This window comes from Salmo salar, chromosome 13 (assembly GCF_965601325.2).
Source record: "Salmo salar chromosome 13, fSalSal1, whole genome shotgun sequence".
NCBI lineage: Eukaryota > Metazoa > Chordata > Actinopteri > Salmoniformes > Salmonidae > Salmo > Salmo salar.
In genome coordinates this window covers 53607144-53627625 of record NC_138303.1, presented here as the reverse complement: position 1 = coordinate 53627625, position 20482 = coordinate 53607144, and the positions used below count along the sequence as shown (strand labels likewise).

At 41.1% G+C, this 20482-nt stretch overlaps 1 protein-coding gene across 1 annotated transcript in view; it reads right to left on the bottom strand.

Annotated features, from left to right (window-relative positions):
• Nucleotides 1-20482, bottom strand: part of LOC106567394 (vitamin K epoxide reductase complex subunit 1-like protein 1) — a 32351-nt gene that overhangs the window by 4421 nt on the left and 7448 nt on the right. The window contains exon 2 of the mRNA XM_014136576.3: nucleotides 7961-8070. Coding sequence (XP_013992051.1) covers nucleotides 7961-8070 — 110 coding nt within the window. The remainder of the gene's footprint in view (nucleotides 1-7960; nucleotides 8071-20482) is intronic.

Here is a 20482-nt window from a genome sequence, read left to right as displayed (position 1 = left end):
GACAGCTTCCAACCCAAAAGGCTAAAAGAACATTCCATATGGCCAATTCCAAAGAATCCGCAGAATTTGCGATCAGGAAACAGACTAGTGTCAAATCTGCTGAATTGGAGAATCGCTTCTTGAAATCGGGGCTACGGCACTCAGGTCCGGAAAGATGTAGGTAATAGGGCTGGACGACTTGACAGAGAGAACATGTTGCGAAGGGGAGCGCCTCGTGATGCACCAGAGTGTACTTTCTCACAAAATACAGGACTGAAGCAGAGCACATTAAAATAATAATTAAAAAGAATTGGGGAATCTTCCAAACTGATACGCCACTACGCCAAGTCTTCCCAGAGCCACCAGTTAAAAGCTTTAAGTGATGTCCTACCCTAAATGACAAATTAGTCTACAGCTATCTTCCTGGTGACTCTCAAAAACTTTGCTATACCACAAAACCAGGGGCTCATTTAAATGCAAGTATTTTGTTGACAGCTTCTAAAATGGAGTATCAAGTCAAGCATTTCATTAACTGTAAAACCACTAATGTGGTTACAGATTTATCGGCATCATCTTGAAGGCAAGATGGCGCCGATAGAGATGGCAGCTTCGCTTCTAGTCCTTAGGAAACTGTGCAGTATTTAGTTTTTTTTTATGCATTATTTCTTACATTGTTAGCCCAGAAAACCTTAAGTGTATAAGCATTTCACTACACTGGCAATAACATCTGCTAACCATGTGTATGTGACCAATTAAAATTTGATTTGATTGGAATGTCCACAGTGCAAGGTGTTATACATTGGACGGACAAAGAGACGCCTTCAAGACCACTTAGTTGAACACAAGTATGCCATATGGGTAGGCAATGAAGACTACCCCATGGCAAGGCACTACAAGTCCTTACAGCATTGCAACCCTGCCTCCCTACAAGCTATGGGCATTGATCATGTTCCAGCCTCAATTAGAAAAGGGGACCATCTTAAACAGCTAAACCAAAGGGAAAGTTTTTTTATTTGCAAACTACAGGCCACTAAGTACGCTGGTTTAAATTAAGATATGGATTTCTCCCCTTTCCTGTAGGGTCGTGAGAGGTCCCTTTGCTGTCATCTAGTGGACATTTTGCTCTATTTCCCTCAGCTATATTTAGACTGTTGTGGTCCTTGTTAGCTGTGTAATAGTGTACTATAAAATAAATGGTTATCCTATTCTTAACACTGTGACCAGTTATATTCAGGGTTGGAACTGCCTTTCTCGGGGTTCTGATGCTTCTAGCCTTGAGATGCATTTCTGCTAACATATCTACAGTATTTCACTTTTTAATGTGTATAGTATTGCTTACTAGGTGTTAAATTATTTCTGTAACCAACCACTCTTCAAAATCAGGGTTGATCAAATCAAAGATTATCATATCTTTGCACTCACTGACGAAGGCCATGTACCCGAAAAGCGTTGGCGTTTTTAAACTTTGTTTCCATTGAACATGCCATACAAATAAAGGCATTTTATCTTGGTCCTCCTTTCTTTCTGATGACTTCAAATAAGTGTTTGAACAAAGGTCTGCTTAAGAAAGTAAACCACTGAGCCAGATACATGACAGGACACAGGACCCTCTGGTTAAAGGAGGAAGAAGAGCAGGTGTTCTAGAGTAGAGGACATTCTAAACAGACATGTTCTGGTTCTGGCACAGGCTTCTATTCATAGTGATGAAATTATATTAGAGGGGAAAGGGACAAACAGTGCTCACATATTCTGTACAAGGGCGGGAGTGCTACAGGATAAGGTTAAAAGCTACCGGTTTTTAGTTAACAGGGGGAACTGTGTAAATACAGTGTGAAAGAAGCAGCAAGAATGGGGCAACAGAAACCAAATGTACAGTAAGCCTTAGGCCATATCTTTTGGCCTAAGTCTTCTTAGCTGACTTGATCATGAGAATAAAAAATGTCCACAATGTCCAGTGGCCACAGATGAAAAGGCCCTCTCGCTCAAGCTCTTTTTAGGAGAATTCCCATTCTGAGACACCAGCTAATCTATGGTCCCTTCAACCTACGTGTCTAAATGATTTTTTTTTTTTTAATAACTTATCTTCACTAACCCAACAAGGCCTGGACAAGTTTCACCCACTGTACCACTGTTGTGTTAGTCAAATCCAGCTGTGTAGTAAATAGATATGGGTAATCTGGCTCTAGTTCTGAGGCAGCACCAGTTGGCTAAGCAGGGCCCTTAGGCCAGTCAGCAGGGGAACAGATCTAAACCAGCAGGACTGAGTCAGAAAAACCTCCAACCTGCCACAAGGACATCAGACAGTCAGGCGGGAGTGTATAGTATGACTTCACACAGGGAAGGGGCCCTTAGAGGGGTGCAGCAAGAAGCATTATTACACTGATCTAGGCCTACTACCTTAAGGACACCAACATTTCAGGTATATAATAGAGCAGGGTTCCCACAACTGGCTTCCCGTGGGCCGACTTTGGCCCGTGGGTGATTTTATTTTCCCCCCCAAGTTTATTACTATTTATTTAAAAAAAAAAAAAAAAATTGTTGGACATAAGACTGTAAAAGCACAGGCAAATAAGCTCCAAGTGATTTTACATTTTGGAAATCTGTTCCAAAGTATTCCCACGCATAAAATAGAGATGTGATCGTATACAAACGTAAGCAAGATGTGAAAATATAAATGTTATCGGTTTGAGCTTCTTGCGGTCAATTTGCAGTCCCCAAATTATTTAGAATTATGTTCCAGCCCCGACCATCCCCGTAATAAAAAATATATAAAAATAAAAATAAAAAAAATCGTCCCACGGCTGAATCTATTTGTTGATCCCTATAATAAGTTTGTTAACAAGCATATAATATTTATGCATCCAAATTTAAGTGGCTTTGACCTCTAAAAATATACACAGTGGTGAAGGACATAGTCAAGTGTTCCTAATTCTATGGAGGACACTGAAAGGACGCTTTAGGTTTCACTCCTCTAATTAGTGTTGTACGGTATACCTAAACATCGGTACTTATTCGATACTATTTTAATTTTTGTTGCTTTCGGTGCTGCTGTCAAAATGTCTCTCACATAGTATACTGGTTGAGAGGACCAGGTCCCCTCATCAAAGCTTGTCCCCAAAAACATGAATTCACTTAATCTCTCCCTCACGTCCAAATATATACTTTCCCCTTTTGTCTAAAGCCTTCCACATGCGTCAGTTTGATTAGGCAAACAAGTGTGCCCGCATTCTTCCTTAATACCGAGAAATATTTTATTTTTCACACATTAGGTGGAGCACAGTGTCTCATCTATCTGGTCAGATGCGCTGGGGAAAAGGAGAGAGCAGGGAGATGGACCCGTAAGAGACGGACCCTTTGCTGCTCTCTCCGTCTCCGTCCCGAGACTGACCATTAAATGGAGGCGCCATCAGTCCAGTAAAATAAAAGTGAATTATTTACAAGTATACTCAGCTGTGCCTCGCAAGTAATACAACTGATCTATTTTGTTATCATAGCTCGAGTTTTGAAATATAATATGGTCTGACACAGTGGTTCCCAAACTGTTTAGTCACGTACCCCTTCAAAAACATTCAACCTCCAGCTGTGTACCCCCTCTAGCACCAGGGTCAGCGAACTCTCAAATGTTTTTTTGCCATCATTGTAAGCCTGCCACACACACAGGATACATTTATTAAACATAAGAGTGTGTTGTCACACCCTGCTCGTGGGAAGTGACAAAGAGCTCTTATAGGACCAAAGCACAAATAATAATAATAATAATAATAATAATATTATAATAACCAATAATTTTGCACTTTATTTAACATTCTTACATATAAAACCTTATTTGTTCATCGAAAATTGTGAATAACTCACCACAGGTTAATGAGAAGGGTGTGCTTGAAAGAATGCACATAACTCTGCAATGTTGGGTTTTATTGGAGAGTTCCAGTCTTAAATCATTTTCCACAAACAGTCTGTGCCTGTATTTAATTTTCATGCTCGTGAGGGCCGAGAATCCACTCTCACATAGATACATGATTGCAAAGGGCATCAGTGTCTTAACAGCGCGACTTTTCAAGAAAGGATACTCTGAGCGCAGCCCAATTCAGAAATCTGGCAGTGGCTTCTGATTATCCTGTTTGGGATAGAGGGCAGTATTTTCACGTCCGGATAAAAAAAACGTACCCGATTTAATCTGGTTATTACTCCTGCCCAGAAACTAGAATATGCATATAATTAGTAGATTTGGATAGAAAACACCCTAAAGTTTCTAAAACTGTTTGAATGGTGTCTGTGAGTATAACAGAACTCATATGGCAGGCCAAAACCTGAGAAGATTCTATATGGGAAGTGCCCTGTCTGACCATTTCTTGGCCTTCTGCTGCCTCTTTATCGAAAAAAACAGGATCTATGATGTAACGTGACATTTTCTAAGGCTTTAATTGGCTCTCAGAAGGCGCCAGAACGTGGAATGATAACTCTGCAGTCTCTGGGCGAAAAACAGCAGGGGTTTTGGAGAGTGGTACTTCTGAGAACAATGACACTGGTGCGCGCGTGCATGTGACGATTCCATTTTCTTCTTTCAGTGTTTGAACGGATACAACGTCTCCCGGTTGGAATATTATCGCCATTTTACGAGAAAAATCACAAAAATTGATTTTAAACAGCGTTTGACATGCTCTGAAGTACGGTAATGGAATATTTAAAAAAAAATTGTCACGAAACGCGCCGGTGCGTCACCCTTCGGATAGTGATTTGAACGCACGAACAAAACGGAGCTATTTGGATATAACTATGGATTATTTGGAACCAAAACAACATTGGATGTTGAAGTAGAAGTCCTGGGAGTGCATTCTGACGAAGAACAGCAAAGGTAATCCAATTTTTCTTATAGTAAATCTGAGTTTGTTGAGTGCCAAACTTGGTGGGTGTCAAAATAGCTAGCCATGATGGCCGGGCTATCTCCTCAGAATATTGCAAAATGTGCTTTCACCGAAAAGCTATTTTAAAATCTGACACCGCGATTGCATAAAGGAGTTCTGTATCTGTAATTCTTAAAATAATTGTTATGTTTATCGTGAGTAATTTAGTAAATTCACCAGAAGTTTGCTAGTATGCTAGTTCTGAACAAAACATGCTAATGTAAAAAGCTGGTTTTTGATATAAATATGAACTTGATTGAACAAAACATGCATGTATTGTATAACATAATGTCCTAGGAGTGTCATCTGATGAAGATCAAAGGTTAGTGCTGCATTTAGCTATGGTTTTGTTTTTTGTGACATATATGCTTGCTTTGAAAATGGGTGTGTGATTATTTCTGGCTGGGTACTCTGACATAATCTAATGTTTTGCTTTCGTTGTAAAGCCTTTTTGAAATCGGACAATGTGGTTAGATAAAGGAGAGTCTTGTCTTTAAAATGGTGTAAAATAGTCATATGTTTGAAAAATTTACGTTTTTGCATTTGAGGTATTTGTAATTCGCCCCACTCTATACCATTGGATATTGGTGAGGCGTTCCGCTAGCGGCACGTCTGTCCCTAACAGGATATTATAATCAAATTTTCACAGAACCGCTTGTTGCAATTTTGATGAGGCTCTCTTGTTCAGATATCAGTAAGTTGACTGGAGGCAGGGCATGAAATGGATAACGAATCTAGTGTGTCATCCGTTTTGGTAAAGTACCTGTGTAATTGCGCAACCAACTCACTCCGGTGCTTCGCTATATCACATTTGACATTGTCCCGTAAACTTGAGTACATTTGCACATAAAATCATACAACGATGGAAAGACCTGTGTGTTGTCCTTGTTAATGCAGTCAGAGAAGAGCTCCAACTTCTTAATCATAGCCTCAATTTTGTCCCGCACATTGAATATAGTTGGAGAGTCCCTGTAATCCTAGATTCAGATCATTCAGGCGAGAAAAAACATCACCCAGATAGGCCAGTTGTGTGAGAAACTCATCATGCAAGCGGTCAGACAAGTGAAAATTATGGTCAGTAAAAATAACTTTAAGCTCGTCTCAATTAAAAAAAAAAAAAACGTGTCAATTCTTTGCCTCTTGATAACCAGCGTATGTTGTAAAAGCATTACATGGTCGCTGTCCATGTCATTGCAAAGTGCAGAAAAAACACGAGAGTTCAGGGGCCTTGCTTTAACAAAGTTAACAATTTTCACTGTAGTGTCCAAAATGTCTTTCAAGCGGTCAGGCATTCCCTTGGCAGTAAGAGCCTCTTGGATGCTGCAGTGTACCCAAGTGGTGTCAGGAGCAACTGCTTGCATGCATGTTACCACTCCATTATGTCTCCCTGTCATGGCTTTTGCACGATCAGTACAGATACCAACACATCTTGACCACCAAAGTCCATTTGATGTCACAAAGCTGTCCAGTTCTTTAAAAATATCCTCTCCTGTTGTCCTGGTTTCCAGTGGTTTGCAGAAGAGGATGTCTTCCTTAATTGACCCCCCCATAAATGTAACGGACATAAACCAGGAGATGTGCCAGGCCCGCCACATCCGTTGACTCATCCAGCTGTAATGCATATAATTCGCTGGCTTGTATGTGAAGCAGTAATTGTTTCAAAACATCTCCTGCCATGTCACTGATGTGTCGTGAAACAGTGTTGTTTGATGAAGGCTTTGTCTGTATAGTTTTTTTGGCCTTTTCCCCCAGGATTGTCCCAGCCATATCCATGGCAGCAGGAAGAATTAAGTCCTCCACAATAGTATTGGGCTTGCCCGTCCTAGACACTCGGTAGCTCACCATATAAGACGCTTCTAGCCCCTTCTTATTAATGGTATCTGTTGCTTTTATACACGTCTTACTACTCGAAAGTAGTCTTAATTCTCGCTCAAACTCCTGTGGCTTATTTTTCAAATTGGAATGTTTTGTTTCTAAATGTCTGCGCAATAGTGAAGGTTTCATCGAGTTGTGAGATAGTACTTACGCACATTTATCACACTGTGGCTGAGGAAAGGCACTACTCCCAATATAAGTGAAGCCCAAATCAATGTAGTTCTCATCATATTTGCGCCTCTTCGATGGTCCAACGTCCCTGTCTGTTGTTCGGTGCTTTCCCGGGTAAGGAGGCAGTAGCTCTTCGGCCGCATCAGACTCACAACTGTCAGGGTCCATGCTAGCTGAGCTAACAACAAATGTAGAATTACTGACGCCAGCATTGGATCTGCTCGTGGAAGCAGAACAACTTGTGTCATCGACAGGTGCAGTGCTGCTGGTATGTGTCTCTATGGGCCTTAGTTTAAAAAAATAAAAATAAAATGTTTATCCATTTTCGAGCAAACGGAATGAGCAGCAGCTAAGTTTGGCTACATACGGAACGTTAGTGGAATTCCCACAAGAGAGGAACGGTTAATGTGATTGGATGTTAATTATTTGACTAGGCTACCTGCATTTGACATTGTGTTGTTATTTTGCTCAACACTAGATAGTTTACATTTTATTTTTGGCAGTGAAACGAGGCTACTCAGGCAAGAAAAATACCTCACCCAAATGTATTGCCCCGTTGGAAAATATAAATGGATTGTTTGAAAATGTGAAGAAAAATGTTACTTAACTTTTTTTAAATTATGAATCACTTTTTGGTGTACCCACGACGGCATTGCGCGTACCTCTGGTTTGGGAATACCTGGTCTGAGAACACCAATATTGGCAGACCATGCCAATATGTGAATGTGGCAATGTATTAGGCCTACTGCACAAACCCAATTCCTACAGAACGTTTATTAGGTTAATGTTGTATATGCTTACATTTTGTAAGTCTTTTATTTTTTAATCTGAGAGGTAAGGCCTAACTCAGGACTTATCTGAGCCAGGGTGCAGTCAAATATGGTAAAGAGGGAGTGAGGGCCTGACAGGATGGTGTGTCAGCACAAATTGCCCAAAGTGACTATTCAAGGAGGCTTGTCAACTAAATTCTCTCCATACTTTGAATAGCATGTTTGGGAATCCCATCAGGTGGCTGTGGAATCTAGTCTTACCTAGTAACAGTTGAAAGACATAAAAGAAAATTCCATAGACACTGTTTGGCTGGTTCATTGCACTGTCGATTCCGAAGATTGAGCCCAACAGTCCAAATCCTCGACCCCACCTACACAGGGAAAGAAATTAGAAAAAAAACGAATGGAAATTTGTTAGTAATTTTGATGATGAATTGCAGGGCCAAATTCACATGTATTCAACCTGAAAAACAAATAGCAATGTATGCCAAGGAAAATGTCTGAGAAGGTTATTATTGGGTGAGATTTTGATAAGGTGATACACCAAATTACACCATTTAGGCAAAGTTATAATCATAAAGATATGACGGGTGACGTCTACAATCATAAGTTATATAACCATGTTGATACAGTATCTCAATAGAAAGGCTTAACAGTGTCATTTACAAGTTACATTGGGGCAAAAAAGTATTTAGTCAGCCACCAATTGTGCAAGTTCTCCCACTTAAAAAGATGAGTGGCCTGTAATTTTAATCATAGGTACACTTCAACTATGACAGACAAAATGATTTTAAAAAAATCCAGAAAATCACATTGTAGGATTTTTAATGAATTTATTTGCAAATTATGGTGGAAAATAAGTATTTGGTCAATAACAAAAGTTTCTCAATACTTTGTTATATGCCCTTTGTTGGCAATGACACAGGTCAAACATTTTCTGTAAGTCTTCACAAGGTTTTCACACACTGTTGCTGGTATTTTGGCCCATTCCTCCATGCAGATCTCCTCTAGAGCAGTGATGTTTTGGGGCTGTCGCTGGGCAACACGGACTTTCAACTCCCTCCAAAGATTTTCTATGGGGTTGAGATCTGGAGACTGGCTAGGCCACTCCAGGACCTTGAAATGCTTCTTACGAAGCCACTCCTTCGTTGCCCGGGCGGTGTGTTTGGGATCATTGTCATGCTGAAAGACCCAGCCACGTTTCATCTTCAATGCCCTTGCTGATGGAGGTTTTCACTCAAAATCTCACGATACATGGCCCCATTCATTCTTTCCTTTACACGGATCAGTCGTCCTGGTCCCTTTGCAGAAAAACAGCCCCAAAGCATGATGTTTCCACCCCCATGCTTCACAGTAGGTATGGTGTTCTTTGGATGCAACTCAGCATTCTTTGTTCTCCAAACACGACGAGTTGAGTTTTTACCAAAAAGTTTTATTTTGGTTTCATCTGACCATATGACATTCTCCCAATCCTCTTCTGGATCATCCAAATGCTCTCTAGCAAACTTCAGACGGGCCTGGACACGTCTGGCACTGCAGGATTTGAGACCCTGGCGGTGTAGTGTGTTACTGATGGTAGGCTTTGTTACTTTGGTCCCAGCTCTCTGCAGGTCATTCACTAGGTCCCCCCGTGTGGTTCTGGGATTTTTGCTCACCGTTCTTGTGATCATTTTGACCCCACGGGGTGAGATCTTGCGTGGAGCCCCAGATCGAGGGAGATTATCAGTGGTCTTGTATGTCTTCCATTTCCTAATAATTGCTCCCACAGTTGATTTCTTCAAACCAAGCTGCTTACCTATTGCAGATTCAGTCTTCCCAGGCTGGTGCAGGTCTACAATTTTGTTTCTGGTGTTCTTTGACAGCTCTTTGGTCTTGGCCATAGTGGAGTTTGGAGTGTGACTGTTTGAGGTTGTGGACAGGTGTTGTTTATACTGATAACAAGTTCAAACAGGTGCCACTAATACAGGTAATGAGTGGAGGACAGAGGAGCCTCTTAACCTCTTGGGGCTAGGTGGGACGCTAGCGTGCCACCCGTGGTGCACTCCATCAACAGCAGGTGCATTTCAAGAGCGGCAAATTTGAATCCAAATAAATGTCAAAATTCAAATTTTTCAAAAATACAACTATGTTACACCATTTGAAAGATAAACATCTCCTTAATCTAACCACGTTTTACGATTTCAAAAAGGTTTTACGGCGAAAGCATAAATTTAGAGTATGTTAGGACAGTACATTTACAAGAGTTGTGTGTAATGTTTTGTCAAGTCAAAGACAGGGTCACCAAAACCATAAAACCAGCTAAAATGATACACTAACCTTTTACAATCTCCATCAGATGACACTCCTAGGACATTATGTTAGACAATGCATGCATTTTTAGTTCTATCAAGTTCATATTTATATACAAAAACAGCGTTTTACTATGGCATTGATGTTGAGGAAATCGTTTCCCTCCAATAACCGGCAGTCAAGTCAGCGTCACAAATTAAATAATTAAAATTAGAAAACATTGGTAAAATATTATATTGTCATTTAAAGAATTATAGATTTACATCTTTTGAACGCAATCAACTTGCCAGATTTAAAAATAACCTTACTGGGAAATCACACTTTGCAATAATCTGAGCACTGTGCCCAGAAAAATACGCGTTGCGATACAGACTAGACGTCATGTTGGGGAGATCTAAAATCGAAAATACTATGTAAATAATCCATTACCTTTGATTCTCTTCATCAGATGTCACTTCCAGGTATCACAGGTCCATAACGAATGTAGTTTTGTTCAAAAAAGCTCATCATTTATGTCCAAAAATCTCCGTCTCGTTAGCACATGATGTAAGCCAGCCGGACTTCTCGTCATGAACGAGGGGAAAAAATATATTTCCGTTCGTTCAAACATGTCAAACGTTGTATAGCATAAATCATTAGGGCCTTTTTTAACCAGAACATGAATAATATTCAAGGTGGACGAATGCATAGCCTTTTATAACGTATTGGAACGAGGGTACCCAACATGAAGTAGCGCGCCAGGTGTCTAATGGGACATCACCGTTCCATGGCTCTTGTTCGGTCAGATCTCCCTCCAGAAGACTCAAAACACTTTGTAAAGGCTGGTGACATCTAGTGGAAGCAATAGGAAGTGCCAAAATATTCCTAAACCCCTGTGTTTTTCAATGGGATAGGTTTAAAGTCAATACAACACATCAGGTATCCACTTCCTGTCAGAAAATGTCTCAGGGTTTTGCCTGCCAAATGAGTTCTGTTATACTCACAGACACCATTCAAACAGTTTTGGAAACTTTAGAGTGTTTTCTATCCATATATAATAAGTATATGCATATTCTAGTTACTGGGTAGGATTAGTAACCAGATTAAATCGGGTACATTTTTTTTATCCAGACGTGCAAATGCTGCCCCCTAGACCCAACAGGTTAACCTGTTATGGCTAGGGGGCAGTATTTTCACGGCCGGATAAAAAAACGTACCCGATTTAAATCTGATTATTACTCCTGCCCAGAAACTAGAATATGCATATAATTATTAGCTTTGGATAGAAAACACTCCAAAGTTTCTAAAACTGTTTGAATGGTGTCTGAGTATAACAGAACTCATTTGGCAGGCCAAAACCTGAGAAGATTCCATGCAGGAAGTGCCCTGTCTGACAATTTCTTGGCCTTCTTGATTATCTCTATCCATTACAGGGGATCTCTGCTGTTACGTGACACTTCCTACGGCTCCCATGGGCTCTCAGAAGGCGGCAAAAAGCTGAATCGTGGCTTTGCAGGCTCTGGCTGAAAAAAAGTAGCGCGTTTGGATAGTGGCTGGTCACAGTACTGTGAGACTCAGGCGCGTGCCCGAGTCGACCCCATGCCTTGTTTTCTTTCGTCTGTTTACCTAAACGCAGATTCCCGGTCGGAATATTATCGCTTTTTTACGAGAAAAATGGCATAAAAATTGATTTTAAACAGCGGTTGACATGCTTCGAAGTACGGTAATGGAATATTTAGAAATCTTTTGTCACGAAAATGCGCCATGCTCGTGACCCTTATTTACACTTCGGATAGTGTCTTGAACGCACGAACAAAACGCCGCTATTTGGATATAACTATGGATTATTTTGAACCAAACCAACATTTGTTATTGAAGTAGCAGTCCTGGGAGTGCATTCTGACGAAGAACACCAAAGGTAATCAAACTTTTCTAATAGTAAATCTGACTTTGGTCAGGGCTAAACTTGGTGGGTGTCTAAATAGCTAGCCGTGATGGCTGGGCTATCTACTCAGAATATTGCAAAATGTGCTTTCACCAAAAAGCTATTTTAAAATCGGACACCTCGATTGCACAAAGGAGTTCTGTATCTATAATTCTTAAAATAATTATGTTTTTTGTGAACGTTTATCGTGAGTAATTTAGTAAATTCACCCGAGGTTTGCGGGGGGTATGCTAGTTCTGAACGTCACATGCTAATGTAAAAAGCTGGTTTTTGATATAAATATGAACTTGATTGAACAAAACATGCATGTATTGTATAACATAATGTCCTAGGTGTGTCATCTGATGAAGATCATCAAAGGTTAGTGCTGCATTTAGCTGTGGTTTTGTTTTTTGTGACATTATATGCTAGCTTGAAAAATGGGTGTCTGATTATTTCTGGCTGGGTACTCTGCTGACATAATCTAATGTTTTGCTTTTGCTGTAAAGCCTTTTTGAAATCGGACAGTGTGGTTAGATAAAGGAGAGTCTTGTCTTTAAAATGCTGTGAAATAGTCATATGTTTGAGAAATTGAAGTTTTTGTATTTTTGAGATTTGTAATTCGCGCCACGCCTATCATTGGATATTGGAGCAGGTGTTCCGCTAGCGGAACGTCTAGATGTAAGAGGTTAAAGAAGAAGTTACAGGTCTGTGAGAGCCAGAAATCTTGCTTGTTTGTAGGTGACCAAATACTTATTTTCCACCATAATTTGCAAATAAATAAATTAAAAATCCTACAATTTGATTTTCTGGATTTTTTCCCCCTCATTTTGTCTGTCATGGTTGACGTGTATCTAAAATTACAGGCCTCATCTTTTTAAGTGGGAGAACTTGCACAATTGGTGGCTGACTAAATACTTTTTTGCCCCACTGTATAACCACAAAAGTAAAAGCAGAATTTCATCAACCCTACCATAAAAGGCTAAGTGATGTGGCTTATTTATTATACTTCAGGGCGCAACGTTGATATTAAAAAAAATCTAACATTTTACAAGGAGTACATGTGCTCCTAATTAGAAATGTAGTAGCACACAAATCTAGAAGGACTAAAGATTAAAGTTTTGATAAGAAATTACAAAAGGTTTATGAATAAAAGTCCTTAGGAGTGATCCATGCTCAATCAACCACAATCATTAGGTGAGACAAAAATGTTCAGCTGCCCCTTTAACCTCTCTGAGCTAGGTGGCACCAAATCGTCCCACCTACGTAACTTCCAGTTGAATCCTGTGGCGCGATTTTCAAATACCTTAGAAATGCTATTACTTCAATTTCTCAAACATATGACTATTTTACAGCTATTTAAAGACAAGACTCTCGTTAATCTAACCACACTGTCCGATTTCAAAAAGGCTTTACAACGAAAGCAAAACATTAGATTATGTCAGCAGAGTACCCAGCCAGAAATAATCAGACACCCATTTTTCAAGCTAGCATATAATGTCACATAAACCCAAACCAGAGCTAAATGCAGCACTAACCTTTGATGATCTTCATCAGATGACAACCCTAGGACATTATGTTATACAATACATGCATGTTTTGTTCAATCAAGTTCATATTTATATAAAAAAACAGCTTTTTACATTAGCATGTGACGTTCAGAACTAGCATACCCCCCGCAAACTTCCGGGGAATTTACTAACAATTTACTAAATTACTCACGATAAACGTTAACAAAAAGCATAACAATTATTTTAAGAATTATAGATACAGAACTCCTCTATGCACTCGATATGCAGAATAAAAACAGAATATTGCAAAATGTGCTTTCACCAAAAAGCTAAGTACATAGCCCAGCCATCACGGGCTAGCTATTTAGACACCCAGCAAGTTTAGCCTTCACCAAAATCAGATTTACTATAACAAAAATTGTATTACCTTTGCTGTTCTTCGTCAGAATGCACTCCCAGGACTTCTACTTCAATAACAAATGTTGGTTTGGTCCCAAATAATCCATCGTTATATCCAAACAGCGGCGTTTTGTTCGTGCGTTCTAGACACTATCCGAAATGGTAAATCAGGGTTACGAGCATGGCGCATTTCGTGACAAAAAAATTCTAAATATTCCATTACCGTACTTCGAAGCATGTCAACCGCTGTTTAAAATCAATTTTTATGCAATTTATCTCGTAAAAAAGCGATAATATTCCGACCGGGAATCTGCGTTTCGGTAAATAGAGGAAAAAAAAGAAAGACGGGGAGACCAGTGCATGCGCCTAAGCCCACTGTCCCCTGATCGGCCACTTGACAAAGGCGATAATGTGTTTCAGCATGGGGCTGGAATGACGACATTCAGCTTTTTCCCGGGCTCTGAGAGCCTATGGGAGCCGTGGGAAGTGTCACGTTACCGCAGAGATCCTTTGTTTTGGAAAGAGATGTCAAAGAAAGCCAATAAATGGTCAGACAGGCCACTTCCTGTAAAGGAATCTCAGGTTTTTGCCTGCCATATGAGTTCTGTTATACTCACAGACACCATTCAAACAGCTTTAGAAACTTTAGGGTGTTTTCTATCCATATCTAATAAGTATATGCATATTCTAGTTACTGGGTAGGAGTAGTAACCAGATTAAATCGGGTACGTTTTTTATCCGGCGGTGTAAATACTGCCCCCTAGCCCTAAGAGGTTAACCTCTTGGGGCTAGGTGGGACGCTAGCGTGCCACCCGTGGTGCACTCCATCAACAGCAGGTGCATTTCAAGAGCGGCAAATTTGAATCCAAATAAATGTCAAAATTCAAATTTTTCAAAAATACAACTATTTTACACCATTTGAAAGATAACCATCTCCTTAATCTAACCACGTTTTACGATTTCAAAAAGGTTTTACGGCGAAAGCATAAATTTAGAGTATGTTAGGACAGTACATTTACAAGAGTTGTGTGTAATGTTTTGTCAAGTCAAAGACAGGGTCACCAAAACCATAAAACCAGCTAAAATGATGCACTAACCTTTTACAATCTCCATCAGATGACACTCCTAGGACATTATGTTAGACAATGCATGCATTTTTAGTTCTATCAAGTTCATATTTATATCCAAAAACAGCGTTTTACTATGGCATTGATGTTGAGGAAATCGTTTCCCTCCAATAACCGGCAGTCAAGTCAGCGTCACAAATTAAATAATTAAAATTAGAAAACATTGGTAAAATATTATATTGTCATTTAAAGAATTATAGATTTACATCTCTTGAACGCAATCAACTTGCCAGATTTAAAAATAACCTTACTGGGAAATCACACTTTGCAATAATCTGAGCACTGCGCCCAGAAAAATACGCGTTGCGATACAGACTAGACGTCATGTTGGGGAGATCTAAAATCGAAAATACTATGTAAATAATCCATTACCTTTGATTCTCTTCATCAGATGTCACTTCCAGGTATCACAGGTCCATAACGAATGTAGTTTTGTTCAAAAAAGCTCATCATTTATGTCCAAAAATCTCCGTCTCGTTAGCACATGATGTAAGCCAGCCGGACTTCTCGTCATGAACGAGGGGAAAAAATATATTTCCGTTCGTTCAAACATGTCAAACGTTGTATAGCATAAATCATTAGGGCCTTTTTTAACCAGAACATGAATAATATTCAAGGTGGACGAATGCATACTCTTTTATAACGTATTGGAACGAGGGTACCCAACATGAACTCGCGCGCCAGGTGTCTAATGGGACATCATCGTTCCATGGCTCTTGTTCTGTCAGATCTCCCTCCAGAAGACTCAAAACACTTTGTAAAGGCTGGTGACATCTAGTGGAAGCAATAGGAGGTGCCAAAATATTCCTAAGCCCCTGTGTTTTTCAATGGGATAGGTTTAAAGTCAATACAACACATCAGGTATCCACTTCCTGTCAGAAAATGTCTCAGGGTTTTGCCTGCCAAATGAGTTCTGTTATACTCACAGACACCATTCAAACAGTTTTAGAAACTTTAGAGTGTTTTCTATCCATATAAGTATATGCATATTCTAGTTACTGGGTAGGATTAGTAACCAGATTAAATCGGGTACATTTTTTTTATCCAGACGTGCAAATGCTGCCCCCTAGCCCCAACAGGTTAAGGGACAGGCCATTAGGGAGTATACGTTATTTATAATAAGAGTCACCTGGAGAAAATCTGACCTCAAATGAAAATGGATGGCCCTCCCATCAGCAAAAATTGACCTTCCCCTTTAGCAAAATAAAAATGTAAACAAAGTGGATAGCAGATTTTACATTTACATTCATGTCATTTAGCAGACGCTCTTATCCAGAGCGACTTACAAATTGGTGCATTCACCTTATGATATCCAGTGGAACAACCACTTTACAATAGTACATCTATATCTTTTTTGGGGGGGAGGGTTAGAAGAATGATTTAATCCTATCCCAGGTATTCCTTAAAGAGGTGGGGTTTCAGGTGTCTCCGGAAGGTGGTGATTGACTCCGCTGTCCTGGCGTCGTGAGGGAGCTTGTTCCACCATTGGGGTGCCAGAGCAGCGAACAGTTTTGACTGGGCTGAGCGGGAACTGTGCTTCCGCAGAGGTAGGGAGGCGAGCAGGCCAGAGGTGGATGAACGCATTGCCCTTCTTTGGGTGTAGGGACTGATCAGAGCCTTAAGGTACGGAGGTGCCGTTCCCCTCACAGCTCCGTAGGCAAGCACCATGGTCTTGTAGCAGATGCGAGCTTCAACTGGAAGCCAGTGGAGTGTGCGGAGGAGCGGGGTGACGTGAGAGAACTTGGGATGGTTGAACACCAGACGGGCTGCGGCGTTCTGGATGAGTTGTAGGGGTTTAATGGCGCAGGCAGGGAGCCCCGCCAACAGCGAGTTGCAGTAATCCAGACGGGAGATGACAAGTGCCTGGATTAGGACCTGCGCCGCTTCCTGTGTGAGGCAGGGTCGTACTCTGCGAATGTTGTAGAGCATGAACCTACAGGATCGGGTCACCGCCTTGATGTTAGCGGAGAACGACAGGGTGTTGTCCAGGGTCACGCCAAGGCTCTTAGCACTCTGGGAGGAGGACACAATGGAGATAACATGCCTACCGTTTACCAGAGATTTCGATTTGCAGTTTTATAAACTGTTCTTCGTACTGTAAGCATTTGCAAAACATACATCCATAGTAGACCTGATTACCAACAATGACGAGACAGCCTACAGGGAGGTGGTGAGGGCCCTGGCGGAGTGGTGACAGGAAAATAACCTCAACGTCAACAAAATGAAGGAGCTGATCGAGGACTTCAGGAAAAAGCAGAGGGAGCACGCCCCTATCTACATTGACAGGACTGCAGTAGAGAAGGTGGAAAGCGTCAAGTTTCCCGACGTACAAGTCACTGACGATCTGAAATGATTCACCCACGGCATCCCCAGCGGTGCAGTGGTCTAACACACTGCATCGCAGTGCTAGCTGTGCCACTAGAGATCCTGGTTCCAGTCCAGGCTCTGTCGCAGAACAGGTGTGACCGGTAGACCCATGGGGCGGCGCACAATTGGCCCAGCATCGTCCGGGTTAGGGGAGTGTTTGGCCGGCCGGGATGTCCTTGTCCCATCGCGCTCTAGCGACTCCTGTGGCGTGCCAGGCGCATGCATGCTGACACGGTCGCCAGGAGTACGGTGTTTCCTCTGACACATTGGTGCGGCTGGCTTCCGGGTTAAGCGGACATTGTGTCAAGAAGCAGTGCGGCTTGGCCGGGTCGTGTTTCGGAGGAAGCACAGCTCTCGACCTTCGCCTCTCCCGAGTCCGTACGGGAGTTGCAGCGATGAAACAAGACTAGACTAACTACTCGTGATATCCAAGGTATAAACACCTTGGATATCACGAAATTGGGCAGAACAAGGGGTAGAAAAAAAATTACAGGTTGGAGTCAAATTTCTTGTTAATAACAAACTATCGATTTGGCAAGTCGGTTAGGACATCTACTTTGTGCATGACAAGTCATTTTTCCAACAATTGTTTACAGGCAGATTATTTCACTTATAATTCACTGTATCACAATTCCAGTGGGTCAGAAGTTTACATACACTAAGTTGACTGTGCCTTGAAAAAGCTTGGAAAATTCCAGAAAATGATGTCATGGCTTTTGAAGCTTCTGATAGGCTAATTGACATAATTTGAGTCAATTGGAGGTGTACCTGTGGATGTGTCTCAAGACCTACCTTCAAACTCAGTGCCTCTTTGCTTGACATCATGGAAAAATCAAAAGAAATCAGCCAAGACCTCAGAAAAAAAAAGTAGACCTCGACAAGTCTGGTTCATCCTTGGGAGCAATTTCCACACGCCTGAAGGTACCACGTTCAACTGTACAAACAATAGTACAGTATAAAGTATAAACACCTTGGGACCACGCAGCCGTCATACCGCTCAGGAAGGAGACACGTTCTGTCTCCTAGAGATGAACGTACTTTGGTGCGAAAAGTGCAAACCAATCCCAGAACAGCAGCGAAGGACCTTATGAAGATGCTGGAGGAAACAAGTACAAAAGCATTTACATCCACAGTAAAACGAGTCCTATATCGACATAACCTGAAAGGCCACTCAGCAAGGAAGAAGCCACTGCTCCAAAACCGCCATAAAAAAGCCAGACTATGGTTTGCAACTGCACATGGGGACAAAGATCCTACTTTTTGGAGATATGTCCTGTGGTCTGATGAAACAAAAATAGAACAGTTTGGCCATAATGACCATCGTTATGTTTGTAGGAAAAGGGGGGAGGCTTGCAAGCCGAAGAACACCATCCCAACCGTGAAGCACGGGGGTGGCAGCATCATGTTGTGGGGGTGCTTTGCTGCAGGCATCATGGCATCATGAGGAGTAAAATTATATGTATATATTGAAGCAACATCTCAAGACATCAGTTAGGAAGATAGAGCTTGGTCGCAAATGGGTCTTCCAAATGGACAACGACCCCAAGCATACTTCCAAAGTTGTGGCAAAATTGCTTAAAGACAACAAAGTCAAGGTATTGGAGTGGCCATCACAAAGCCCTGGCCTCAATCCTATAGAACATTTGTGGGCAGAACTGAAAAAGCGTGTGCGAGCAAGGAGGCCTACAAACCTGACTCCGTTACACCAGCTCTGTCAGGAGGAATGGGCCAAAATTCACCCAACTTATTGTGGGAAGCTTGTGGAAGCTTAGCCAAAACGTTTGACCCAAGTCAAACAATTTAAAGGCAATGCTACCAAATACCAATTGAGTGTATGTAAACTTCTGACCCACTGGGAATGTGATAAAAGAAATATAAGCTGAAATAAATAATTCTCTCTACTATTATTCTGACATTTCACATTCTTAAAATAAAGTGGTGATCCTAACTAACCTAAGACAGGGAATTTTTACTAGGATTAAATGTCAGGAATTGTGAAAAACTGAGTTTAAATGTATTTGGCTAAGGTGTATGTAAACTTCCAACTTCAACTGTACATAGACATGGAATCACTGGTCACTTTAACAATGGAACACTAGTTACTATAATGTTTACATACTGCTTTACTCATTTCATACGTATATACTGTGTTCTATTCTACTGTATTTTAGTCAATGCCACTCCGACTTTGCTCGTCCAAATATTTATACATTACTTAATTCCATTATTTTACTTTTAGATGTGTGTATTGTTCGATATTACTGCACTGTTGGAGCTAGGAACACAAGCATTTCGCTTGTCATGACTTTCCTGTGAGGATCCAAATAGGTCAGATCAGCTTTGTAATAAATAACTTCAACCAGACCCCTTCTCACCCACAGAGGAGGGTGAAGAAAACTGGTGGGGGTTGACAGCTCACACCCAGTTGTAAATCAAGGAGAGAACATTCAGCAAATCCCTCTCTAAATTCACCTAAGGAATGTGCTTTTGTTTCAACAGACCTTCTCCCGCCGAAACTAACACGTTCTAAAGCGAATACTGGAACAATATTGCTAACATAGGACGTGGGGAATGGTCAGGGGCGATCTGGAGAACACTGGTGACGTTTGGGTGTTATTTTATGTCAATAAAAATTCCATAAAGGAAATACTGTAACTTGGAAAGTTTATCAACTATATGTGTGGTGTCCAGCCGATGCATTGTGCATGAAAAATTCTGAGTGTTTTTGTTAAGAGAGGGACATGATTTTAGGAGCCATTGTTTTTGACAAGGCACGCCCTTGAGTGAGGTCAGAGAGCGTGTCAGCCTGACTGAACCGCCCCTTTTGAATGAACTGTATAAAATGATGGTTAAGAATGAACATATCAGACCAGAGACGTTGAGCTACAGCTCACGTTTAAAGTGGTTTGAACTCTGAATCTAAACACAAGGTAGAGACAATAAAGTCACCTCCCGGACAATCACTGGTAAGGCTGATTAGCTGTCCTTAGTAAAAAAGCAAATTGAAGTGGGACAATTCTAGTACTTGGCTCAATCCACCGTAGTATACTACTCTCATCACCCCACTGGGATCCATCAACACGGCTGACTAGCCTATTTTCAAAGCAGCATCTTCCAGAGCGGATGGAAGGAGAATAAACTTTTAGTTATGTTCAGGACTACACGACAACTCACCGGATACCGGACA